This window comes from Rousettus aegyptiacus, unplaced genomic scaffold (assembly GCF_014176215.1).
Source record: "Rousettus aegyptiacus isolate mRouAeg1 unplaced genomic scaffold, mRouAeg1.p scaffold_m13_p_1, whole genome shotgun sequence".
NCBI lineage: Eukaryota > Metazoa > Chordata > Mammalia > Chiroptera > Pteropodidae > Rousettus > Rousettus aegyptiacus.
In genome coordinates this window covers 19,579,841-19,605,104 of record NW_023416284.1, presented here as the reverse complement: position 1 = coordinate 19,605,104, position 25,264 = coordinate 19,579,841, and the positions used below count along the sequence as shown (strand labels likewise).

The window sequence follows — 25,264 nt, the reverse complement described above, 5'->3', positions numbered from 1 at the left end:
AGGGTTTTGGAATGCTGGGATTTAACCATCAGGACCCACTTGATACTCTTGCTCAGACAGAACAGAGACGTGGGAGGGGAGGGCTATGCACAGCAAGGAGGGGGCCCCCTGACTCCCTGCCTAAGAGCCCCTGACCTCCAATGCTCTGAGGTTGACATTTGATGACCTTGGGACACCGGGTGGAGTCTGGCTTTGGGGAGGGGCAGTGGGTCTGTACCTGTTCCACTGGGGCCTGCAGTCCCAGGGAGGTACCAGGCCTTGGCCATTCTTACACGCCACCCTCCTTGCAACCTGCTCCCAGGGCCGGCCAGGAGAGATCTGCATCATGGGGCCCAAAGGGCAGAAGGTGAGTTGTGGATTCTGTGGGGCGGAGAGTGGGTGCCAGGCTGAGGCAGCAGCTCTCTCACGCCCACGTCATGTCTGACCAGGGAGACCCTGGCTTTGTTGGGCCTGAGGGGCTGGCAGGAGAGCCTGGGCCCCCAGGCCAACCTGGGCCCCCTGGGATAGGACTTCCTGGTACCCCGGTGAGTACCCATTACCCCTCCTGCTGTCCTTTCCTCAGAGACCCTTCTCCTGCCTGGCCAGGGTTTGGGAGATAAGGCCCAGTCTTGGGTCCCAGTCAGGGAAAGGGGCTAGAATAGATTTCTCTGTAATGCAAGGCCCCTGGGAATCCTCTATGTGATACTGTTTCTGCCCTCAGGGGGACCCAGGTGGCCCACCAGGCCCTAAGGGAGACAAGGTAAGCACAGGCTGGAGCATGGACGCATAAGGGTGCCCCCTGCTTGGTGGGAGGAAGAAGAATGGGGCTGAGGGGTAGCTGGGGTGATGGGAATGTGCAGGAAGGGGCCAAGCATTTGACCGAGGAGGCTGGGCTCCAGTTAGCCAGGCCCCTTGGTGGGGAGGGTCCCCATCCCAGTGCTTGCTAATGTGGGAGGCTTGGGCTGTGTTCCAGGCATGGGAAAGGGCAGGCCTAAGTCTGGCAGGACCAGCGTGGCCTTAGTGGAGGGCCTGGAGGGCCTGAGCTTGTTTTAGGGCCTTGTGCCTTGATGAGCAGAAAGCCCTGGAAATTGTCTGTCTGCTGTGGTTCCTCTGAGGTCGCTCAGATTACTTCCGAACCTGCTACATGAGGGAAGGGGGGTACATAGAGGCCTATGTTCTCCTTTCTTTTGCATCCAGAAGGACTTGGGTTAGACACGGAGAAGTACAGGAAGAGAGCGTTTGCTGATCAAACAGACCAAAAGGAGATGGGAGATTTGGCAGATTGTCCTACCATCCAGAGAGGGGACTGGATGGGAAAGGGGTGAATGGGTTGAGGTCACAGCCAGGTGCTTCCCCCTTAATCCTTCTTCTGACTGCAGGGCAGCTCTGGGACACCAGGAAAGGAAGGTCCTGGAGGGAAACCTGTGAGTGACCCCAATTTGATGAGGGTGGGGGGCTGCTGCCCACTATACCCAGGTCTGCTCTATCGAGGCCTCCGGGGGGTGGGGTGGGGGGGTAGAGCTAGGTCCTTGGGCCTCCTCTTGGAGCACCAGCCCCTCTGCCTTGGCACTAATCTACTGCTTCTCCTACAGGGGAAGCCAGGGGTGCCTGGGCTGAAGGGAGAGAAGGTGAGTCTCCAGCTGGGTTGGGGTGGAGCCTAAGTGGAGATGATGTTGAGCATCGAGGGCCCTGTGATCAGGGATGCTAGACCTCCCTCAGGGCACCCCCACGCCTTCTCTGTCCCTACAGTGTGCATGTGTGATTACTCAATAGAGAGCCTGATTGCAGAGTCACTCAGCTGGGTTCAAATCCCTCCTTGGCCACTCACATGATTTATGACTATGGCAAGCTTCCCTATCTGTAAATGGGACACAAAGCTTTCTTATGTCTGGTCATGAGGATGTCTGGTCGTGAGGATGTCTAGGATTCATAAATTGAAAAGATGAGTCAGTTGAACAGAAAGTCCCTCCAGTGTTCCTGCTGTGCACGCTGTGATGGGGCTAGGGTGCTGGCCCACCCAATGTCTAGAGCTCCTTGTCTTCCCCAGAGTCTTGGCTTCACCTTGTCCATTTATGGTCTCTCCCTTCTGCTAGGGTGACCCCTGCGAAGTGTGCCCAACACTGCCTGAAGGGTTCCAGAACTTTGTGGGGCTCCCTGGAAAGCCAGGGCCCAAAGGGGAACCTGGTAATCCTGCACCAACCAGGGTAAGTGCCCAGGATGGATGCTGAGGGGCTCCACAAGAAAACCTGGACGCATGATCATAGAGAGGAGTTGGGCAGAGGGACTGGGTACTTCTCATGGCCATAGAGAGATTGTGGGTAGAGTGTCTAGGCACTTAGCTTCATTGGTGAAAGCTGAACCATAGAGTTTAGGGCTGGACTAGAAGGCTACCTCTGGTCTCTATGGCAACCTCCCAAGTTTCCTGAGGAGCTGCTAAAATGCCTTTTGGGCAAGCAGGAGTAGAGCCAGCCCTTATAGTGAGCAAGGAAGGCTGCGCCCTCCTCCTCGGATTGGGTGTTGGTTGGGGGTGATGGAGAGGAGTAGGCAGGGCTGAGTTAGGGTCCTGGCCTAGACCTCTAGCCCCATTCCCTCACAGACCCTTTCTTTTAGGAGGGCCTGGGAGCTGTTGGACAAAAAGGTGATCGGGTATGTATAGGAACTTTCTGGTGGGGTGGCTTAGTCTAGTCATTTCCTCCATCCGTTACATGGGTTGATGAGCTCTGGCTCTGGGGTGCTGACTTTGACCCCTCTAAACCCTTGGGTGTCTGAAGTGTTTGTGATGTGTGACATTGCTATCCTCATATATGGCTAGGAAGTTTGGAGTGCTCCAAAACACCCAGTCTCAGCCCATAAACCTTTTCTCCCTGCAGGGAGACCCTGGCATTCAAGGCCTCAAAGGAGAGAAGGTGAGGGAAACCCCAGCCCCTGGCTGCTGTGCTCTGGCTACTGGGAGCCTTTCCGATCCCTTCTCTTCCTTCCCCAGGGGGAGTCCTGCTTGTCCTGCAGCTCAGTTGTGGGGGCCCAGCATCTTGGGCCTTTTACAGGGGCCAAAGGAGATGTGGGCCTCCCTGGCTTCGGTTTGCCTGGGCTTCCGGTGAGTGACTGCTCCCTCCTAGCTCAGCCCAGTCCAGCCCATCCTTGCTACATGGTGGCCTTCCTGGCTCCGTAGGCCCTGAGTTTCAAGATAGAGACCTGGAGGGAGGCCCTGAGGCGGGTGTGTCAGGCCTGCAGCCCGGTTTCTCCTCTATTCCTTCACTGCCTCCGGTTACTCGCCCTCCAGAACTCCCTCTTAGAACCTCTGAATGCCCAGCGGTGTAACAAAAATAACCACCCAGCCACCTGCAGGGCTGTGGGATTTATAATTCCAAACTGGCCTTTCTCTTTCTTGGTGGACACTGGGATCCCCAGAGTCTTGGAGGAGTGGGACTGGAGAGATGCCATGACTGTGACTTGATTGTTTTTCAGGGGAAAGTTGGGGATCCAGGGCCAACAGGGCTGAAAGGAGAGAAGGTGAGACCTGGGTAGATGTTAGGGACACCAGGGCTTCTTGGCAGGGAGACAGGGGAGAAGCCCTGGGTAGGGAATAGGGACAATATAGACAAGAGATCAAACTGTACATTCATGGTGAAATAGATTCATCAGTGTTTTGCAGACTGGAGTCAAAGAATTTATTTCCGAGAGCCCTCATGTTCTCCAAGAGAATTCCATAGTGTTATATTTTTAATTTATTGATAATCTAAAAACAATTAAGTACCTTCAAGATGACCTTATAATAAAATAATAATATTAACACTTCTTTACCATTTATTATGTGCCAGGCACTGTTCCAAGTGCTTGTGCATGTATTAACTTATTTCCTCCTTCCAAAACCTTATGGGGTAAGTATTCCTTTATTCCCATTTTATGAGTGAGGAAACAGAGGCACAGAAAGGCCAAGTAAATTGCCCAAAGTCACACAGGTGTTTAGGTGCAAAAGTAGGATTTGAGTCAAGGAAATGTGGCTCCAGAGACTATAATCTGCACCACTTGGCTGGGTCCCTTGATTTTAGTGCCTGTGTTAACATTTGATTTATGGTTGCATTGGAGGCAAATCAGAGCATTAAACTTATGATGCAGTGTTATTCAAATGAGGGTTCTACGGGTGTACAAGTGTTCAAGTGTGAGAAATACTTAAACAGCTCTCCCAGGCAAATCACCTGTCATTTCTCATGGAGCTTTGTACCCTTGCCCCACACCTGCTTCCTTTTCCGGTCTTCTGAGATGCTGTGCATGGAGACCCTGCGGGGGAGGGCAGAAACAAGCTAACCACAGACTCCCCTGGGGACCTTGGGGAAATCCTTTTCCTCTTTGGACCTCAGTTTCCCCAGTCAGGAAATGAGGAGTAGTCTGGAGGTTCTAAGTGGCTACTTTTGTAAAGTGAGGTTTGAGATTGTCCTAGAACCTGTGTACCTCCCCTACTTTGACCTCGTGTTCTCTGCTTTGCCCTCAGGGTGATTTTGGAGAGACAGGGCCAGCTGGCAGTTCGGTAAGTGTGCCTGGGTTGGCAGTAGTTCTGAGAAAAGGACAAGGTGTGAGGTGCTGCCCATGGCCGGGGAGGTGACAGGCCTGGAGACAGTGCCCCAGCATGGCGCTGGCAGATGTTGGGCATCACACATGGCTTTTATCATGTAGGGGCCACCAGGGCCAGTTGGACCTGCAGGCGTCAAAGGAGAGAAGGTGAGTCTGGGGACATTTCCCACACCACTTCCTAAATACACACTCATTTTAGTCTCCTTTAAACCCTCCAAGGCTGCCCACTGCCCTAAGGTCACAGCTGACCTGTTAGCATGGCATTCAAGACCCCTGATTATAGCAGAGTTGCCATGTCAGGCATGGCTATACTCCCTAGATTCCAAGCCTGCCTTGGACCCCCTAATCCTGTGTCCTTGCTCTGCAGGGGGAGCCTTGCGAACCATGTCCAGCCTTGTCCAAGCCTCAGGATGGGGATAGCCACGTGGTGGCCATGCCTGGCCCTCCTGGGGAGAAGGGAGAGCCTGGGCCTCCAGGCTTTGGCCTGCCAGGAAAGCAGGTAAGTTTCAGGGCCTCTGGAGAGTGGATGCAGACAGGGCTCAAGAGAGCGGAGGGACCTCACCTGGGTCTCTAGGGTCCCTGGGCAGTGAGGAGTAGATGGGAGTGTGTGGCGGGGTTAGCGCCTTTGCCCCCAGAGAGAGCTGGCCTGGCAGGCCTCTCTTTGCTTTGTCCTGGGTTCAAAGTCCAGCTCTACCTTTTACTAGCTCTTTGACTTGAGCGAGTTCCTTTTCTTTTCTGTGCCTCTGTTTCCTATGCTGTTGTAAAGCCTAGGAGTGGTGCGTGTGACGTGCTTAGCAGCAACACAGTAGGTGTTTAGAAAATGTCAGTTCCAGCTGTGGTGATTGTTATTATTACTGCTTTACTAATGCCAACAAACACTGACAGTGCGCGTGATGTGCCATGCACAGCTTCATGTGTGTTAGCCCATCTAATCTCATAAGAACCCTATGGCGTAGAAGCCTATGCTGTTTTGTCATTCCTATTTAACAGATGAGGAAATGGGCCCAAAGAGGTTAAGTAACTTGCTCAGGGTCACACAGGCAGGAATCTGGCTCAAGTCTCTTCTCTTACTCTGTACAATATTCCTTCACTCGAGTAAGAGCAGAAATTTTGGTCCGTTTTGTATACTGTTGTATTCCCCAGGGTCTAACACAGTGCCAGGCACGTAGGAGTGTCCGGTATGCGTGAATGGGTGCTGCAAATGCTTTCTCCTCAGGGCAAGGCTGGAGAGCGTGGATTGAAGGGGCAGAAGGTGAGAGAACTTCAGTGGGCATGGATGGGCACCACTTCCTCCCAGATGCCCTCCCCACCTGCTTTTCCTGCTCATTCTGTGCCCACTCTCTACTCCCTGCCCAACCTCAGTCCCAGCGAAGGGCTCTTGAGTGTCTGCAAGTCCCAGGAAGGCAGACTGCTCACAGCTGGGTCATTTCTGCCTTCCTTGACCCTCCTCCTCACAGGGCGATGCAGGGAATCCTGGAGATCCCGGAATACCAGGCACCACGGGGCAGCCAGGACTGTCAGGAGAGCCTGGGGTTCGGGGCCCCATAGGGCCAAAAGGTGAAAAGGTCAGTCAGGCAGGAGACAGTTTGTTGCATGAACGTGAGCCTTAGAGGATGCCAGAAGCACTGGGCAGAGGCGCCTCAGCTCTTCGAGGCTGGGGGAGAGCTGGGAGTGTCAGAGGCCTATTTGGATTTCCTGGGCTGGGGTGGGGGCAGCAGAGGGACAGAGCTCTCAGAGGGGCACAAAGATCCCCTTTCTGATGCCTCCTCCTGGCCTAGGTGCTAGCCCTGGCTCACCAGCTCCTGACTGTGCCCATCTCTGACTAGGGTGATGGCTGCACTGCCTGCCCCAGCCTGCAGGGGACGTTGACCAATATGGCGGGACTGCCTGGGAAGCCTGGCCCCAAAGGCGAGCCAGGCCCTGAGGGCGTGGGCCGGCCTGGTAAACCGGTGAGTTCAGGCTGCCTGTGCGCTGGTCCTTCCCTTCCTGGCCTTTTCTCTCTTCCTTTTCCCTGGTGGGACCTTAGGGCTACCTGTGTCTTTTAGGGCCAGCCTGGTTTCCCAGGAGTTCAAGGGCCCCCAGGACTGAAGGGTGTACAGGTAGGTGTGCCTGCGAGGGGCCTGGGCTGCAGGTATGTGTGGGTGAGGGAAAGGGTGGGGAGAAACATGGGTGCAGTGGGCCTGGAGTGGGAAATGGAGATCAGCTACAGAGCGAGAAGAGGGTCAAGGCTGAGGTTAAGGAAGAGGGGCTGGGGTTGCCGTCAAGGGTGAGTGAGGAATCTCAAGAAAGACTTGTCCTTCTGTTTATTCAGGGAGAACCTGGGCCTCCGGGAATGAGAGTTCAGGGGCCCCAGGTGAGTCTCCAGCCTTTCCTTTTCCTGCCTGCCCCCCACTGCCCCCAGCAACACTTTCCTTAACCAGCTGCCCACTCCCGTCTACCCTGAAAACCACAGAGCTCTGCCCTCTCCCACATGCTCAAGGGTACAGCTCTGGAATAGAGTCGTGCAATAGCCTTGGCCTTGCTTCTGTTGGGGACCTTGGCTTTGACCTCTCTGAGCCTCAGGGTCTCCTTGAGGCACTCTTCTGTATTAGAGCTGTCAGACACCCCACCCCAAACTGTCGGCCAGTGGGGCAGGTTGGCTTGGGAAGTCATGGCCCAGTCTGCCTTTCTTGACTTACAGGGGGAGCCTGGAGCCCAGGGTTTGCCTGGCATTCAGGTATGTCTGCTTTGGGCCTAGAGGAGGCTGGCAGGGAAAGGGGCTGCTCTAGGATAAGGGATAACTAACTGTGTTTTTATCTGCAGGGGCTTCCAGGGCCTCGAGGACCGCCTGGCCCTGCTGGAGCGAAGGGTACCAAGGTGAGCCTCTGCTCCCTTGGACACTAGGCCTGCAGGGCTTCAGAGTGCCCTGGCAGTGGCCACAGGACACATGGGAGCTGAGTAATGCCTATCAGAGGGCTGCCCAAGACCTGGTCTGATGCATCTCCCCTGCTGGAATGCCCTTGGCAACCTTCGTACCCTCTCTTCCACAGGGATCTCCAGGGGTGAAAGGAGCCATTGGACCTGTGGGACCTCCTGGTGCCAGTGTCTCTGGGCCTCCGGTGAGAGTCCTTTTTGAGCTCTGTGTGGGGGTGTTGCTGGGACCAACGGCATTACTGCTGGGAGGAAGGCCAACCCTGCCTATCCCAGCAGCATGGGGGTTGGAAGAAGAGAGGCCTCAGCTTGGCCCAACCTCGGAGAAGGAAGACCCCACTGTTTTGGGGGAGGACCTGACTAATGACAACGCTGACCACCATTTTTTAAGCTGTGACTGCGCTGAGGCCCTGTGCTAAACTCTAAACAAACAGTGATTCACTGAATCCTCACTATAATAGCCCCATAAGGGGACAGCTATTAATGTCCCCATTTCGCAGATAAGGAAACTGAGGGTTGGGGGGGCGGTGAGGAGGCAGAGCCAGGACTTGAACCCAGGTTCGTCTGACTCAAAGTCCATATGTTGACACCTTCACCCCCGTGTCAAGCCTTGGGGTCATTAGGGGTCATCTAAACTGGTGGTGACCAATGGAGCTACCGACAATGTTGGAAATGTTCCATTCTGGGTTGCCCAAGATGGCAGCCGCTCGCACATGTGGCTTGTAGAGCACTCGAGATATAGTTAGTGTGACTGAGGAAGTAAATTTTAAATTTCGTTTAATTTTAATTAATTTAAATTTAAATAGCCACACGTGGTTACTGGCTGCCATCCTGGAGAGCACAGCCCTCTCTACACCAGCAACACTTCCAACCCCATCACCCTCAAATGCTTCCCTTTATTACGGTCCCGCCAACGATTCCCACGCTCTAAAAGATAGGTCTGTTGAAAGAATTGCATAGATTAAATAATAATAAATGCATTTCCTCATTTTCATTCATCAAAGACCTGTATAATATAATCAGCTCCTACTCCACGTGAACCCACAAGAATTTTGTGAGATGACATAATTCTAGCCTAAAACAAAGAAATGCAATGTTTTACCCTGCCTGGGCCATGTCAGATTGTGGGCAAATGTAGACTTTTTCTTGAGCTTTTGATAATGTTGAAAATAACCCATATCTGCCCGTATCTTCATTATGGATCCCCAGAGAAATTCCAGTTGCAGTTTGGGCGTGGCGGAATGGATTCCTTGGGATGGGTTCCTCTCGAGGGTGCCCAGAAGCCCAGAGGGGCCAGGGACTTGGCCAAGTCCATGTACCAGTCTGTATCGCCCAGCAGAGCTGGACACTCAGGGTCCTTGCCTGTCCCGGGGAGCCCCAGGGTAAAGCAGAGGTAAAGATGAAGGTGGTCCTGGTTCTCAGGGAGCTTCAAGTCCTGTGTGTGAAGGTGATGTGCCCCACAGGAAGGCAGCCATCGGACGCCCCTGTGTGGCAGGCTGACACTGCCAGGCTGAATCCCATCCAGGGGCCTCCTCAGTCCTGGCCCCACACTCACTGGATGGTGAAAGCAGAGAGCAGGGGCTCTGGGTCACACAGACCCGGTGGAGTCGTGCTGTGGGTCTATTATAAAAAATTTTTCAGCCTCAGTTTTCTTGCCTGTAAAACAGCCCTGTGGGGCTGGGGGTGGGGATTCCATTCAACATTCTCTGACAGATGCTTGGCCAGGTGTCTGACACCCAGAAAGTGCTCAGAAAATGCCAGTCTTCCACTTCCTTCCCCCTCACCTTGTCTCTTGTGCTTCGGTCTCGTCCTCTAGAAAGCGGGCCCTGGGAGATGGGCCCCTGGTGCTGCTTCTGTTTGTCCAGTACCCTCCCTGCAGGTGGGCCGATGGCTGGCTGCTGTCTAGCCTCACCCACTGACCCTGGCCTCTCCCACTTCAGGGCGCTGATGGGCAGCAAGGACAGACTGGACTTCCAGGAACCAGAGGGATGCCAGTGAGTACAGAGTCTCGGGGCAGCAGGAAGTCACAGCGGGCCCCGCCTCCGTATCCTTATTTACTCACCTCCCTGTGTGTCTTCCCTGCAGGGCGAAAAGGGATCTCAGGGAGAGAAGGTAAGTCCCACTACTCTGGGAAAATTAGCAGCCCGTATAGTCCTGCCACCCAAGGGACCCTATGTACATAGTAGTGGCCCTGGAACAGAAGATGGGAGCTGAGGAGTCATCCTTGTCACCTCGTACCCCACCAACTCTGGTTCCTGGCAGCAGAGACCCCAAATGCTCCCTACTTTACCTGGTTGTTGGCCCAGGACTCAACCAAGATTCCCAGAAACCCAGAGAGCAGCCAGGCGCCCCCAGAGGCGGGGAAGAGGTGGGCGGGTAACTGTATTTTCAAATGGGTACTGAGTCAGAGGACAGGAGCAGGAACTGAGTCACAAAGGGCTGGTGTGAGGGACCAGGAGAGAAGGGCATGGAAGCCAGGCTGGGCTTATGGAAGAAGGGCTGCAACCAGGTCAAGCTGCAGCCGTATTGGAGGCAAGAATACCTTTGCAGCAGCAGACGACCCCGAAACTGCAGTACGAGCAACGGCCGTCGTTCTCTGAGTGCTCCATGCACCAATCCATTCCATCTTCATGACAGTCTGCGCATTTGGTATTATTATCCCCACCTTATAGATAAGGACTGAGGTTCAGAGAGGTCCAATGGATTGCCCAAGGGCACGATCATAAGAGGCAGATCCTAGATTTAAACCCTGGCCTCTCCAATCCCAAGAGCCCATGCTGCCGCCCAGATACCAGTTTCCAGAAGGTCCTCTATCTTCGCCTGCCTCTGACAAAGGCTCTTGTCTTTTCAGGGTGAACCAGGGGAGTGTTCCTGCCCCTCCCGAGGAGACCCAGTCTTCTCTGGAATGCCGGTAAGTGGTGCTAAGAGCCTTCCCCCCAGCCTGGGGGAGAGGCCCAGCTTCCCGCCATGGCCCAACATGCGAGAGCCCCCTAGGGCTTTGCGCCCCGGCCAGCTGCCTCCCCACGCAGCCCTGCGCTTGGTGTGGACGTTGCCTGTAACCTCTCCCCTTCTTTTGCGACCCCTACTCCCACCCAGGGTGCTCCGGGACTTTGGATGGGCAGCTCCTGGCAGCCGGGCCCGCAGGTGTGTGTCGCTTGTCTCCTCTGTCTCTCTTGTCTGCCAGCGCCCCGTGGCTTGCCCACCTTCCTACCGCTGCCCCCAGCGAAGGGGCAGAGCTTTCTTCTGGGTCTGATTATTTCTTCTCTTCCTCAGGGTCCCCCGGGTATTCCTGGACCACCAGGCCCCCCTGGAATGCCTGGGCTACAGGTAAAGGGGGAAAAAAGAATGAGAGCTTGGGGGGCAGCGTGGTAGGTCATACGGTCCGTGCTAGCCCCTGAGTGTGCGTCTCCTTGCCCGGCACACGCGCCTGTGTTTCTCATGCCTCTGTGCTCCCGCTCCCCAGAGCGGCGCAGAGGACCCGCTGACCCGTAGGGCAGGCTGTGTGCACTCCCAGCCCCCTTTCGAGGAACATCATGTAAGCTAGCCCAGGCACCCCGCTGCCACCCATGCCAGGCTCAGGCCTTGATCAGCTGTCAAGAACCCATATCTGGGTCAGATAGAAAAATTTTTTATATCGGCATAGAGCTCCACTGTTTTGGAGCAACGATTAGTATTTATTTGTGCGACAAATATTTTTGCACACCTGCTATTTTCTGGGCACTGTTTTAGGTGCTGGTGACACAGCAGTGAGTGGACAGAGATGAAAATCCTTGCCCGCCTGGAGTTTGCATTCTAGGAGGGAAGACAGATGAGAAGCAAGATGAATAGCAAGTAGATAGCGATAGTGCTAAGGAGAGAGATAAAGCAGGGAGTGGGGATAGAAAATGGGAGGAGGGCAGGGAAGAGAGTTGAGAAAAGTGACATTTGAATCCTTTTCAGAAGATTCGAAAAGGGACATGTGAACCAAGACTTCAAGGAAATGAGGAGTGAGCCTGTGAGGGAGAGAATTCCCGATAGAGACAGCAGCAGGTACAAAGGCCCAGAGATGGGAATGTGCCTGGCGTGTTTGGGGGAAGAGCAGAGAGGCCAGAGACAGGGGAGAGCAGTAGGAGCTGAGGTTGTGATTGGAGTGTGCGTTCGGAGCTGAGCAGCCTGACTCCGAATCTAACTAAGCTCTGCTATGTGTTAGCTGTATGATGCTGGGCAAGTTACCCTCCCTGTGTCTCAATTTCTTCATCTGTTAGGTAGAGATAATTACAGCACGTAGCTTATGGGGCTTTTGCTGGTTTTAAACAAGTCAATGCATGTGAAATGTATAGAATTATGCCCGGCACATAACGCTTAGAAGGCATTTGCCATCATTACAGTGATAACTACTATTGTTATTTTGCATCCATGCCCTCATTCATTGGAGCCTTATGTCAGCTCCAGGCAGAAGGTGGTCTCATCCCCAACTCACAGCTGGGCAAACCGAGGCTCTGAGGGGTGAAGACTCTTGGCTGAGGTCACACGGCTAGGAGTTGGTGGCACTGGACTGGGCTTCCCAGGGCATAGCGCTTTCTTCTCCCCTGCACTGCCTTTTAGGACAGTTCCCCAGTGGTCTGTACACCAGGCCACATTTTCCAGAGCTCCTTAGGAGACACAGACCACGGCCAGGCTCCCAGCTCCTGAAAGAGTAATTCTTACCTGAAGAAGCAGAACAGAATCACATGGAAGCTTTTTATACACTGCGTACTCCTCACTGCCTTGGTGATTTTGTAATTTTACACACACACACACACACACACACACACACACACACACACACACTGCTGATGGCAGCCTCCACTGGGAGCACAGTTTTCTGTGTCTTGTCCAGAGGCAGAAGTAGAGCCAGTTCTGGATCCCCCATGGGCCAGCCACACATTTACCAAATGTCCGGGCTTCCTGCTTACACTGCCAGGACACAGGAATCTGTCTGCAGGGGGCTTGCAGTTTGCTTGGGGAGGCATGGCAGTTATTTTAAAGTGATCCATTAACAAGCTCACGCTGATGTAGTATGAACCCTGCCAAGACATGCTGGGGGAATGAGGCTGAAAAGCGTGACTGCGGAGTCTGGTCCCAGGCACCAGAGTCTTCCTCCAGTGCCGGTGCTGCAGACCAAGCTGAGGCTGCCACTAACTGGCACCTGCCCGTGCCAGGCAGGGTGCAGGTCATACTTGCCAGGTTGTCTCCTGCAGGCCTTTCAAGGGAGGGAGGGCCCAGCAGCTGCTCTCTTCAGGTACAGAAACAGGCTAGGAGACATACAGCACTTACTGCTCCAAGGCCACCGCTTGGTTATTTCGTGTAATCCTCACCTGTTTCACAGAAGAAACTGAGGCACAGAGGCTAGGTAGCAGGTAGATAGTGAGTAGCTGACTAGATAGCTTTTCACCTCTATAATAGAACAAAAAGTGGGGCATTTAGTTCTGGGAGGGCAGGAAAAGAAATTCACAAAGAGTCAGTCTTGAAACTAACACACAGGCAACAGAGTGGGGCAGAGTTTGAACAATGATTTAGGGAATAATTATAATGAACAAGTTCAAGGTGTTTTCCCTTTCCTAAGCACTTTACCTTGTTAACTGATATAGGATGCAGAACGAGCAGGGCTGGGTGATCTGTGTGGCAGTGCAGGAGGGGCCGGGGAGGCTGACATGGGGTCTGACACAGTCCTGGTCGAGCTTGGCCTGAAATAGGGTGGGCCGGGCAGCGGGAGTGGCATGTTCTGGTGCTGGGAGCTGGGACTCGAAGGGAGGCCAGCACTCAGGGCAGGCCAAGGAGATCCCACGCAGGCAGAGCTGGGTGGGCAGCAGTACGTTCACCTAACACGTATTTAATGCATGCCTCCTCCATGTTGGACACTGGGGATTTAAAAGAGAATATACTCCCTGCCTCCATGGAGTATTTAATATGCAAATATGCACTGTGAATCTGCAAGGGGAACAAGGAATCTGGACGTCAAATGTTTCACATGAGCATCCTGCATGTCGGGCTCTGTACTAAGCTCCTTACAGCCACGGTCTCCTTTAAGCCTCACCATAAACTATCCCTGTTTTACGGATGAGGAAACGGAGGCACAGAGATTTGTTTCCCCTAAGTAATGTGCCAAAAGTTACACAGATCGCTGAGACTTGGACCTAGCTAGGTCTCACTTCTAAGCCTCCTCTTTGTCGTGCATATGAATGTTCTGGGGAGTTTCTTTTGGGAAATGATGCTGAAATAGTGGTTAAGAAAGGGGTTGGAGCTAGTGGTCCTCTGTGCTTTGCTTGTCCTGTGACCTTGGCAGTTACTCGCCCTCTCTGAATTCTTTTTTTAAGATGGAGATAACACCTACCTCGCCAATAGAATTGTGATGATTCAGTGAGGAAATATAGCAAAAGGACTTAGCACAGAAGGAAACAATAGTTACTTACTGTATAGAAAACCCTCTGTCTAATGCTGGCCTTCCCGTAACATGTGGAGAAAAAACTCCCCATTGTACTGGTTTTGGGGGGGGTCACTCCTTCCTCTGGGCTTCCTCTGGGCTTACATACAAACGGTCTGGAGATTTTGAGCTAAGAATATGGGCTCTCAGCTCTACAGGATGAAGGGAAGAGGCAGCTGGGATGGTGGGGATGCGACAGGTGCCCTGGGGGCTAGGGAGGGGCGTCTACTCACTTGCCTCTCTTGGCTGCAGGGAGTGCCTGGAAACAACGGCTTGCCAGGACAGCCCGGGCTAACTGCGGAACTGGTAGGTGCCGGCCAGGACTCACTGTGTAGCCCCCTTCCCAGGAAGGAGCCTGCCAGGCCAGCTCCCTGAGCCGCAGCGGGGGTCCCTTGAGTCTCCCTCTTCCAAGGCTGGGAGAAGCCTGGATGGCATGTGGCTTCCCCAGGCTCCACTTGATGCCATAAGTCTCCAGCCCTCCTGTCTGTCTCTTGCAGGGATCCTTACCCATTGAACAGCACCTCCTCCAGGTAAGAGGGTAGGAGGGAGGAAGGAGGGACAGGCAAGGGTGGCGCTGCACAGAGAGAGCCGCAGACGGAGCTGTTTGTGGGCAGTGTGCGCGCCAAGCATGGCTCCGAGGGCCCGGAGTGGCGCCCGGCTTGAAACAGACCCTCGTCAATATCTGCTGAATGAGTGTGTGAAGGAATCCTGAGAAGGTACCCACGTGGTGGATGTCGTTGACAGTTCCAACCCCAAAGCCCGCTGCCAGAAAGGCCTAGTCCCACCCTCGTCACACCAGGGCAGAGCCCAGCACCTTCTAGAGTGGAGTGGGGAGGGTGGAAGCGCAGTCGTGGGATCATCAGACCTGCCTGCCAAGGTGACGTTCAATGATAAGACTGGATGGGGGCTTGGAAGAAGGCTCCGGCTCTCCTCCCGTTAATCCAGAAAGAACCCGGGAGGACATAGGATTTGAGAAGCAACTCAAATGGCGCAAGGGGACTTGGGGCCTGGTAAGAGAGTTGGCTTGTGCCAGGGCCTGCAGACAATGTCAAGATCACACCCAAGGGCTGTGGCTTGGTCTGGCCTCCCAAGTTGTGCAGAAATTCCTCTTGGGGACAAAGGGTGACAAAACCGTTCTTTGCTCAGTTGCCTCTGGAGATGAGACCTGAACTCTTCTGCTCTCCAGCCTAACGTCATCCCCCTGTCCTGGCCACGCCTTTCTAGCACTGGCTAGTTGATGCCATGGATACCGCACCACCCCAGCAGGTCCTGGTCAGGACAGGACATAGGGAATGCCCGCCCTGCCCCTGCCCTGGGCAACAGATGTCTCCTGAAGCAGCCCGAGGTCAGGGTAACCTCCTGGCAGCAGTTATGTGTTAGGTCACAGTGGGGTTGTGGCAGTGGAACCCCAGTGGTTCTCCCCTAGGCTTCCGGCAGCCTGGGATTCCCCCAAGTCCCACCCCTGAGTGAACGACTGTGTAGCCTCACCTGCAGGATTGAACATTTCTCCGTGTAGCGTTTCATCTGATGTCTTCCTCATCAAGTGCTCTGCAGAGGGCCCTAAGCAGGAGTTAAATGATGTCTGGAGAAGGGGTCAGATGACGTCCCAGGGGGTGCCGACCAGGAGTCCCAGCCACCACATGCATCCACAGCCGAGAGGCAGTCTCGGCCTGTGGAGAGAGCGCTAGCTCTGGCCTCAACAGACCAGGGTTTATTTAGTCCAGGCTCCCCCCGACCTTAGACGAGTCACGCTGTCTCTCTGAGTGTCGGCTTTCTCGTCTCCACCATGCTTATGAGATGACCTGCCTTATTGCGCTGTCAGGGTTGAGTGTGGTAATGTGCAAAGGCCTATCATGATGGCTGGCACATGGTGCAGAGTGAATGACAACCATCATCATTGGGCTTTGCAGTGAACAGTGAAGATGGGGGAGGGGCTCCTGCCAGGGGGTCCGCGGACGCTGCGCTGGGCCATGCGTAGACTCCAGGGCAGCTCCCCAGCCCTCTGAAATTATAGTCTAGTTTTCACCAGTGGGTTTTATTTTTCTGGAAAGAGGACTCATAGCTTCCGTCAAACTCTCAGAGGGCTATGCGACCCAGAGAGGTTAAAACCCCCAGGTAAGAGAGAAGGGCTTTCTTGTCCGGAAGACTGTTAGGCCCAGCGAACTCGAACTTGGAGTCTGTGACAGTCGGAATCTGCTGGGGAGCAGGGCAGGCTCCACCCCTGAGGGTGCCTGCAAAAGGCCTGGCTGTTCCTGCAGCTGCTTCCTTTGCTCCCTTGGGCGGCAAAGCTGGTGTTCGGAGCCGGCCTTTTCAGCCCAAGTCCTTGTGGCATGTCCTCGCCGTGGGTGCAAGGCGCAGGAACAGCAGGGACAGATGGTCCCTCTGCGGGCCCCTCCGCCTCCTCCCACACGCCTGTCTGGAAAGTTGCTTTGGCTTGGCCCCACCAGAGCTTCCTTCTGGAGGAAACTCGAAGCCAGCGTTGGGATTGGGTCCCCTGAGGATGGAGCAAAGCTACTGTAGGGATGTGGCTGGGGAGAAAGGAGAGAGTGGGCGGAGGACTGCCCAGGCTGAGTGCCCTGGCTGAATTCAGAGGGGAATTCTCCCGTCTGGCCCATCCTGGCCTCACGCCCACGCCGCACCGCCTGTCCCTTTCCCTCCTCAGAGCCTCTGCGGGAACTGTGCCCAGGGGCAGAGAGCCCACCCAGCGGCCCTCCTGCAGAAAGGAGAGAAGGGAGACCAGGGCGTCCCCGGAGTGCCAGGCCTTGACAGCTGTGCCCGGGTAGGGGGCTGGGCTTAGGGGCGGCCTCGGTGCAGGGAGAGCTTCCGACAGCCTCACCTGACAGCCTCTCCTTGTCCTCCGCAGTGCTTCGCGGAGCAGGAGCGCCCCAGAGCTGAGGAGGCCCGGGTGAGTGGGCCCTTGCCTTCTCTTCGCCCCCTGCCCTGAGTCCCACAGGGAGGGCCCCTGACAGTTCACCCCCACCATCTCTATCCTTCCACTCCAGGGAGACAACAGCGAGGGAGAGCCAGGCTGTCCTGGAAGCCCCGGCCTGCCTGGTCCTCCAGGACAGCCGGGCCAGAGAGGAGAAGAGGTAAGACCAGAGACTGGGCCCCCAACCTGGCGGGGCCCTGAGGGGGCTGTCTCCACTAAGTGGCCCTTAGTTCCTGAGGACAGTTTAATTCCTGCCAAATGTCTTCTCGGGCCCTTAGTGGCTCCCTGTCACTTGGGAGTCCTTCAGGGGCCTCTGAGGCCTCAGGTCAGCTGGCACCCCTTCTTGCTCTGACCTCACCCGCTCCCCTTGCATACTGGCCTCCTCGGTGCTCTTGGCCACGGGACACACTCCCTCTCCTGGCCTAGCTGCTTCCTCTGCCTGCAGCTCTCTTCTCTGGGGTTTGCTCTTTCACCCTTTCAGCCCTTTGCTCAAATATCACCTCCTCAGGGAGATGTTCCTGACCGCCTTCTCTAAAATTGAACCCCCCCTCAAATCCTAGGACCCCCCAACTCCCCTCCCTGCATCCCTGTCAGACGTACCGTGTATTTCCTTGATTTAGGACCAATCCACAGGTATCTGCTGAGCACCGGCCATGTGCCAGCCCCCGGCCTATTTGTTACTGTCCATCTCTCCCCTAGAGCATAAGATCAGAAGGCACAGATTTTTTTTTATGTTTCGTTTATTGCTGTGTCCCCAGCACCTGGAGCAGTGCCTGGTACATAGCAGTTGCTCAATAAATTTTTGGGGGGTAATCGAATGAACTGAACAAAAGGTCACACATCAGCTTTAACCTCCTGCTTCGACATCAGCCGCCTATTGACTCTGGCTATGGTGAGCCGATGGTAGGAAAGCCGCTGAGACCCCAGGCTCTGTGGGGCCTGAGCCTCTTCATCCATTCCCCTTGGCTTGTTTTGCAGGGTCCACCTGGCATGAGGGGCTCCCCAGGTCCTCCAGGTCCTGCTGTAAGTATCTGTGGTTTCCTGGTCCACCTGAGAAGCTCTCAGAGGGGACACAGTGCTCCAACACCATTTTGCTGCTTTGTCTTCAGGAAGCTGGGCAGGCCAGAAGGGGGAATTTCCACTGCCCACTCCTTTCCCCGTCAGAGCATCTGTGGGGACTGTGGATTCCCACCACCGAATGCCCTGGAACTGGCCTGCTCTGCCCGCTCTGCCCCCGGTCCTGCCTAGAGGAGGCCCTCAGGGGTGCACCTGTGTTTCCCTTCCCCATCGTTGCTATGTTTTGCACAAGGGATCCAGGCTGCCGTGGGCAGGGGTCCTAGGCTTCTGGGTTGTGGTCTCCACAGCCAGGAAAGCGTGTGGCAACCTGGCCAGATCTCTCCATGCTCCTGTGACACCAGTTCCTACAGGGGCCAGGGGCTGAGATGGAGCTGCCCCCCATTGCTCTGTAGGGCCATTTCTAGGACAAGTCTACAAAGGCCAGACCAGGAGCATCCACCCTGGAGTCCTCTGTAGCGTTGATAGGGAGGGAAAATAGAAGTGACTAGAAAAGACTGGAAGAACTGAAAAATGCTTTCTTTGGAGAAAAAATGGCTGGTGGGAGCTATCTTAGAACCAGGGAGCCACCCACCTGGGGGCCTGTGGAAGTCAGGTAACAGGCCTGAGGGGCTTCTAGCCCATTTAGACTCAGAAAGACTTGGGAAGGGCTGTTTGATTCTGGGGGCTGTTTCGCGTCTCTGCTGATGGCAGGGCGATTTTTCCTGGAGCCAAGGGGAGGAGTAGATATCTCTGGGCCAAGACTTCCAACGAGTCTCCTTTCCAGCTGCCTTGAAATATTCCCGTGACCTCTCCCATGACCCCTCAGCCCCAGACTGTGCCCTAGGGAGACCGTGCTTGTGAGATGTGACCTGCCTGTTTCTCCCACCAGGGCCCCCCAGGTTTTCCTGGTGCTGTTGGCTCCCCCGGATTGCCTGTAAGAACCTAGTGCTGCTCGACCTCCCCTTCCCCCACCAGCCAGGTCTCTGTGGCTTTCGCTTGCCTCCCTGTCACGCCCTCACCTCCATCCTCCGTGTTTGTCGCCGTCCGCCCGCAGGCATGGTAGCTAACGACACAGGTTCCCGGAGGTCCAAACAGCTTGGACCTTCTCCCAGGCTCCGCCTTCTTCCCATCTTCCTTTCTCCCACTTCTGCCCTCTCTCCCTCATCTCTCTTCTCTCCACTTCCGTTTCCCTTTCCTCTTCCACAGTCATACTTCACTCCTTATAAGACCTCTGGAGCCATTTTACTTTCTTATTTTAAGCTGGTGCCTCTAGGGGCCTCTTTATTCCTCCCTTTTCGTTTCTGCCTCCTGCTTCTCCCACCTTTGGTGTTGACTGAAGATTTGCTGAAAGTCGTTCTTGGGGCCCTGCCAGGTACCTGGCACAGAGCCCAGCAGAGATGCCAAAGCTTTAGGGCTTCACAGTGCAAGCTGGCACAGGTTTGCTGCCCTGCTGCTTGGCAGGGCTGTCCAGAAGCACCCTGGGGACCGAAAGGTGGCCATGCTTGCACCTTTCCCATCATCCTAGAGGAAACTCTCAGCTTCCTCCTCTTCCTTTCCTCTTCCTTGGCTCCAATCCCAGTCTGCTCCAAGGCTGGACCTGTGATGCCAGCCAGTTGGGTTTCTGGGTGTCGTGGGGCCCTGCCCCTCTGTACCCAGTGTCTTGGCCTGCTCCTTCTGCCCGGTGTCGTTAATTGCTCTGCCTTCGTCATCGTCACAAGTGTGTTTAAATCATCTGCATCCTCACTGTTGCTCCCTCCTGGGTCATGGAAACTAACCTCCTGTTTGTCGGATTTTGTGTCCCCAGAGCCTGGCCCCTCTTCTCCCAGGCCTGGTGATGGAGGCCCAGGGAGCAGGGCCCCTCCTTGCTGCAGTTCCATTGTCCCCACGTCCTCATCCTGGCCGGACCTTGTCTGTTTCTGCTTGCTTGGGTGAAGGGGCCATATGTCCGTCTAGCCATCTCTCTTGTGTTCTGGAAAGGTTTGGGTATCATCTCTTGTGGGCAAAAGGGAGAAGGGGCAGACACAATCCCGTAATCGTGTGGTGAATCTCTGAAGGCCAGGGCAAGGAGTGAGGGGTGGGGGGCTCTGGCTTTGATTGAAATTAATATCCCTTTCCACCCTGAAAAGTGACGGGGACTGCTCTGGAGGGAGCCTTCCCATGTCTCTTCCCTGCATCCCTAAAAGAAGGTGATTTGGTCTGGGGTGGGGGGGGGAAACTTGGACAGGTAAGTGTTGGGTATCTAGTGATGCATTTTGGTGGGAGCATCACTCTAGGGACACTTCTCCTGACAGTTGCCCCTCAGGAAGAGCCCATGTGTGTCACCTTCCTAAAGGTGCACCCCAGACAGTTACCACAGTAGGGCACACCAATGACAGCCACCCATCTGAGAGGCACCTTCTGGGAGCCACTCGCCTTGGAGTCATATCTCTATAGTTACCTATCTTGAGGGATGTGCTTCTGAGAGGCACCTATATATGAGAATTTATACCTCTGACAGTTACCTCTGTGGGGCACACTCCCGGTGGACATCTTGCTGGGACTGTAGGGGTGCCACCAGCAACCCCTACCTTTGTCTGGAATGGAAACAGAGGCCACAGGGCAGGAGGCAGGAGTCAGGGGCTGGGTGGGGAATGCTCTCTCCTGCAGTTTCTCATGATTTTTCTCTCCAAGGGTCTTCAAGGAGAGCGAGGCCTCAGGGGCCTGACGGGAGAGAAGGGGGAACTGGTAAGAGGAAGCTGGCAGGGGTTGGAGAGACACGAAGGGCCCTGGGGAGATAGAGTTTGGGCCCCAGGGGGACTGCTGTGTGGCAGATGGGAAGTGGGCTCCTTTTGAAACTCTCTGCCCCTCGGCCCTGATTCCCTCAGTATGAGGGTCCTCATAGCCCCTTAGGATCAAAGGAGGCTGATCTCTGTAAGGGCAAATACCCGTGGCCCCTGGCTTCTACCAGTACCCCCGGGGGCTTTTACCCTCCTTCTTGCTGCAGCACTCAGCAGGTCCTTTCTGCTCCCCACTCCCTGGTCCTTGTCACCCCCTGTTCTGGGCCTTCTCCTGTGGCTCAGCTCCCAGGGTCCTGGTTGGGCTGGTGCTTGTTACCAGCTCCAGGCCTGAGGTGGCAGTCAAGACTTAGGGAACCTGGACTCTGGGGAAATGGCCCATGGTGGTGGCTGTGCTGGGGTGGGTGGGTGCCTGCTGAGTGGCGGCTCCAGGCTTTCCGGCTTTGACCACCCTATTACCCCAGAAGCGGAAAACAGAAACATTAGGGAGCTAATCTATCATGTCTGCTTTTCTTTGCAGGGTCCTCCAGGGCAACCTGGCTACCCAGGTGCCATGGGCCCCCCAGGACTGCCTGTGAGTAAGGGGACCTTGGCTCTGGTGTACCAGAGCCTTGGGGTGGCGGTCAGGACAGGACTAGGCTTGGGCATCCCTTGGCAGGCTTCTTCCTTTCTAAGCATTTCAGCCCATGCCTCTGTCAGGCCATCCATGCGCAGCCCCTACTGTAAGTCCCCTTGGTATTGTGGCTTGGCCCCAGTACTCTAATTTAGGGGCTCTCTGCAGTTCCTGCACATCAAGGGCCAGACTCTCAAAGATCCCTGAGAAGCCAAGACCCGGCAAGACTAAGATCTGCTTCCTGGGGGAGGTTGAGAGAGTTCGAAGGACAGCACAGAGGTGCCACCCCACACAGGAGCCTGCTGGGCGGGCACGCACCCGCTTCCCACTGAGAGCCACAGCGGTGGGTGAGGAGCGGCCGACCTCTCTCCTCCCCCGGCTGTCTGTGTGCCAGCTGTAGTCTCCACCCCTCACATTAGCACTGTGACAAGCGGGCCACAGAGCTAATTCCACTCTCTCTTTGCTTGCTTGTCAGGGCATCAAGGGGGAGCGTGGCTACACTGGGCCCTCGGGAGAGAAGGGAGAATCGGTGAGTCTGAGTCGCAGCTCAGCGCGAGGGCAACGGCGAGCCTTCAAAGGGAGCTGATCCCAGCCCTCCGCCTCCACCACCACCACTAGAGATTTTCCCAGAAGCCTGTGATGGGAGGACATGACCCCTGCTTCCCTGTCCCCTGAGTCACCCAGCTCCATCTCAAGCAGTCAGCACAAACTAGTGGCTGTGGAGGCAGCAGCGAGCATGAGGAGGATCCCAGCAGGATTCATGGAGCTGATGGCCCAGGCTGCCGAGGGGAGGGGGACCAGGAGACTCCCCCCAGCCCAGCAAAGGCAGGCTGGAAGCGGCAGGCCGGAGATGCCCAGGCCTGGGTTCTAGACCCAGCTCAGCCACCTGGCCTGCCCTCTGCAAGCCCAGAGCCACCCTTTGCAGAGCCAGGCCTTCACTGAGCTCAGGACCGAGCTGCTGTCAGATGAGGACACTGAGGCTCACGTGACGCAGCTAGTTAGTGAGTTAAGGTGGAGCTGACGCTCGACCTGGAATTCGTTTGTGATAAACCTCCCAAACTTTAGCCCACCCTTCCTCCTTGCCCTGTCGGAGAGGCCCCAGTGGGGGCGGCAAACCCTGCCGTGCATTTATTTAATACCAAATATTTCTCACGGGCCTGCCGGGTGCCTGGCTCTGAGGGTGCTGTAGTGAATCAAACAGGCAATTGCATCTGTTGTCCTCATGGAGCTCACATGCCATTGGGGGAGGCAAGGAACAGATGAATAAACAAATACATACAAATTGTGAGAAGTAAGCCCAATGGAGAAAATAGGTAAAGGGCTGGGGCCGTGTGTAGGGTGCTGTGAGAGGAGGGTCAGGGAGGCCTCCGGGGAGGCGGCATTCGGGCTGAGTCCTGAATGGAGTTGGGGAGGAGGACACATGGTCGTCTATACTGGGGACTCCCAGAGGAAGAGGCCATGGGTTGGGGCGCTGAAGATTTCTTGGATGATTTCAAGAGACCTAGAAGGGGTCTGAGAACAGTGGGAATTCTAGGTCTATGGGACAGCCGTGCAAAGGCCCCGGGTGTGAATGCATAGAGCGTGTTCAGGGAACAGCGGCTGACTAAGCAAGGCAGAAGATGAGAAAGGGAGAGGGAAGTGAAGCCGGAAGGGTGACTGGTACCAGGTCACAGAATGCCCCGGAGCCCAGCACTGGCGGAAGGCACGCCCCTCATTCAGTTGGCAGAGGGGGGCTGCGAAGGTTTTGGAGAGAGAGCTGTGTTGAAGAAGTGAAGATGGCAGTCAGTTGCTGGCTGAGCCGGAGTGAGCCCGGAGCTGGCAGGACTAGTTAAGAAGTTGGTTCAGTAGCTTAGGCAAGAGAGGGGAAGCCTGAACCGACCAGGGAGAGGAGCCCTGCCGGCTTTGGGGGGCCTCCCACCACATCTCCTGCCTCTGCTCTGCGCCCCTGTCCCCTGCCCCGCCCCCTGATTGCCTATCCCCTCCAGTCAGTGACTGATTCAGCTCTTTTGTGTCTACAGGGCCCACCAGGATCCGAAGGGCTCCCAGGTCCTGCAGGACCAGCGGTGAGGGAGGGAGGGACAGGGAGATGTGGACATGGGGACCCCTAGTACCGGTCCTGCCCTGGGACTTGAGGACAAAAAGATTGAGTTCAACTGCATTGTTGTCCATGGTGACAGGGTCCCCGAGGAGAGCGAGGACCCCAAGGGAACTCTGGTGAGAAGGGTGACCAGGTGAGTGACAACTGGGACCCAGCTAGCTGTTCTGACCACAGTGGATGGCTGGAGGTGGGCAGTGAGGGGTTGGGCCCTCTCTTGCGGAGGAGTGACCAGCTCTCGCCTCCCAGTCCCCATGCATCTTGAGTTGTGACCTCCCACCTCATGCCCAGAGCCTCGCCTGCTGGCCATCTTAGGCAGAGTGGAAGGCAAGGCCCCATGGCTAGAAGCAACTCTTTCCACCAGGGTGGCCAGGCACGGGAGAGGGGGTGGCACAGCAAACTGTCTCTTGCTTCTTCCCCTAGGGATTTCAAGGCCAGCCAGGCTTTCCAGGCCCGCCGGTGAGTGAAGATACAAAGCCAGTTCTGTCTGATGTGATCCCATCGGGGAGGGGCAGGCCTGACCAAGCCAGGCTGAGCGAGATGGGCCTGGGGAGGGGAGGGAAGAGGCACGGGAGAAACGGCCTGGGTGGCCAGGCCTGATTCCAGAAGCCAGGACCTGGAGAGCAGAGCCTCCTGGGTGGGCCCTAGCCCAGCAGGCCAGCCACACTCAGTGCTCCTGGGTGGTGTTTCTAGAAAGCATCAACAACAGTGAAGCACGCACAGCAGGAAGAAGGAAGGGGAGACCCCCCCCTCAGACCCACGTTCATTTCCACCTTCTCCTTTGTTGATATAGGGTCCCCCTGGATTCCCAGGCAAAGAGGGAGCCCCTGGCCCACCCGGCCCCCAAGCGGAGAAGGTGAGCAGAACCCCATGTTGGCCACAGTCACAGATCTGAGCTATAGGGCTCTCAACCGCTGTCCCACCCCCAGCAGCAGGCCTTTGGAAATTCAAGGACTTCCTTAATTACATCAGGGAGGGGAAAAGGAGTCCTCCAGGATGGCCCCAGCAACTCCCTTACCAGCAACAGGGCCCCGGGGCCACCCAGTAGGCTCCTAGGGATGGCAGCTGGGCCTAGGACACATGCCAGCCTATGTGCAGCCAAGGACCCCACCTGATGGAAGAGGATGGGTGGGGAGGAGGCAGAGGGCTATAGTGACAGGTGGGTGACTAGGGTGTGACAGGCTAGCCCAGGCCAGCTTCATCTTCCTAAGGGGGAGGCAGGGAAGTTTTGAGATGGAGGAAGCTCGCTGAGACTAGAAGCCCTACAGCAGGAGGAGCTCTAGGCATTTGCCTTCTAGGTCTGACAATAGCGGGAAGAAATCAACCTGGAGGGGTTGTCCCCAAGGGCCCAAAGAGGGCCCTGTGGCCTGGCGACAAGTCTGGGGAGCCCCAACACTGGCTACCCTCGGGTTTGGCTTACTAAACTAACTGCCTTGGTCTGGGGGCTGATGTCCCTGTCTCAGCCCAGTCTCAATGCTCCCCAGATGCAATGGGTGGGTGATGTAATGAGGCCCTAGGGTTGATTGCGAGCTTGGGTCAGGTTGATCGTGGCCCAGAGAGAGGCCTACGCCCTCGTCGGGAGCCTCTTTCCTCTGGAAGCATACATAGCACAGCCTCTCAGAGCTGGAAGGGACTTACAGAAGGGCCGACTTGGTCTAACTAGTCACTGTTTGGGTGAGAAAATGAGGCCCAGAGAGGCTGAGGCATCTCAGCGGCACACAGCAAGTCAGAGACAAACCTGAGACTTCTCTCCCAGCCCAGGAGAGCCCCGAGGCCCTTTGCTACTTCCCAGAGCCAGTGCCTACCAGCCATGTTTGAGGCTGTGGTGGGGGCAACCTTCCTTCCCTTCTCTGTGAGGGACCTGATGGCGGCCCCTGCCAGAGTCCTCTGTCCTTGC

The 25,264-nt window shown here is 55.7% G+C and overlaps 1 protein-coding gene across 5 annotated transcripts in view; it reads left to right on the top strand.

Annotated features, from left to right (window-relative positions):
- Nucleotides 1–25,264, top strand: part of COL16A1 (collagen type XVI alpha 1 chain) — a 49,330-nt gene that overhangs the window by 12,001 nt on the left and 12,065 nt on the right. For 3 of the 5 annotated variants that reach the window (XM_016150391.2, XM_016150390.2, XM_036231168.1), the window contains 40 exons: nucleotides 302–346; nucleotides 429–524; nucleotides 701–739; nucleotides 1,359–1,403; nucleotides 1,572–1,607; nucleotides 2,073–2,183; nucleotides 2,590–2,625; nucleotides 2,850–2,885; nucleotides 2,963–3,073; nucleotides 3,445–3,489; nucleotides 4,469–4,504; nucleotides 4,651–4,695; nucleotides 4,916–5,047; nucleotides 5,765–5,800; nucleotides 6,006–6,113; nucleotides 6,375–6,497; nucleotides 6,594–6,647; nucleotides 6,860–6,901; nucleotides 7,229–7,264; nucleotides 7,351–7,404; nucleotides 7,578–7,646; nucleotides 9,399–9,452; nucleotides 9,544–9,570; nucleotides 10,310–10,369; nucleotides 10,555–10,602; nucleotides 10,732–10,785; nucleotides 14,153–14,206; nucleotides 14,398–14,430; nucleotides 16,563–16,679; nucleotides 16,764–16,805; nucleotides 16,903–16,989; nucleotides 17,808–17,852; nucleotides 18,775–18,819; nucleotides 20,556–20,609; nucleotides 21,180–21,233; nucleotides 21,748–21,801; nucleotides 23,291–23,335; nucleotides 23,450–23,503; nucleotides 23,791–23,826; nucleotides 24,161–24,223. In XM_016150391.2, the coding sequence (XP_016005877.2) occupies nucleotides 302–346; nucleotides 429–524; nucleotides 701–739; nucleotides 1,359–1,403; nucleotides 1,572–1,607; nucleotides 2,073–2,183; nucleotides 2,590–2,625; nucleotides 2,850–2,885; nucleotides 2,963–3,073; nucleotides 3,445–3,489; nucleotides 4,469–4,504; nucleotides 4,651–4,695; nucleotides 4,916–5,047; nucleotides 5,765–5,800; nucleotides 6,006–6,113; nucleotides 6,375–6,497; nucleotides 6,594–6,647; nucleotides 6,860–6,901; nucleotides 7,229–7,264; nucleotides 7,351–7,404; nucleotides 7,578–7,646; nucleotides 9,399–9,452; nucleotides 9,544–9,570; nucleotides 10,310–10,369; nucleotides 10,555–10,602; nucleotides 10,732–10,785; nucleotides 14,153–14,206; nucleotides 14,398–14,430; nucleotides 16,563–16,679; nucleotides 16,764–16,805; nucleotides 16,903–16,989; nucleotides 17,808–17,852; nucleotides 18,775–18,819; nucleotides 20,556–20,609; nucleotides 21,180–21,233; nucleotides 21,748–21,801; nucleotides 23,291–23,335; nucleotides 23,450–23,503; nucleotides 23,791–23,826; nucleotides 24,161–24,223 (2,361 nt within the window). The remainder of the gene's footprint in view (nucleotides 1–301; nucleotides 347–428; nucleotides 525–700; nucleotides 740–1,358; nucleotides 1,404–1,571; nucleotides 1,608–2,072; nucleotides 2,184–2,589; nucleotides 2,626–2,849; nucleotides 2,886–2,962; nucleotides 3,074–3,444; nucleotides 3,490–4,468; nucleotides 4,505–4,650; nucleotides 4,696–4,915; nucleotides 5,048–5,764; nucleotides 5,801–6,005; nucleotides 6,114–6,374; nucleotides 6,498–6,593; nucleotides 6,648–6,859; nucleotides 6,902–7,228; nucleotides 7,265–7,350; nucleotides 7,405–7,577; nucleotides 7,647–9,398; nucleotides 9,453–9,543; nucleotides 9,571–10,309; nucleotides 10,370–10,554; nucleotides 10,603–10,731; nucleotides 10,786–14,152; nucleotides 14,207–14,397; nucleotides 14,431–16,562; nucleotides 16,680–16,763; nucleotides 16,806–16,902; nucleotides 16,990–17,807; nucleotides 17,853–18,774; nucleotides 18,820–20,555; nucleotides 20,610–21,179; nucleotides 21,234–21,747; nucleotides 21,802–23,290; nucleotides 23,336–23,449; nucleotides 23,504–23,790; nucleotides 23,827–24,160; nucleotides 24,224–25,264) is intronic. The other 2 variants (XM_016150393.2, XM_016150392.2) reach the window with 2 other exon arrangements.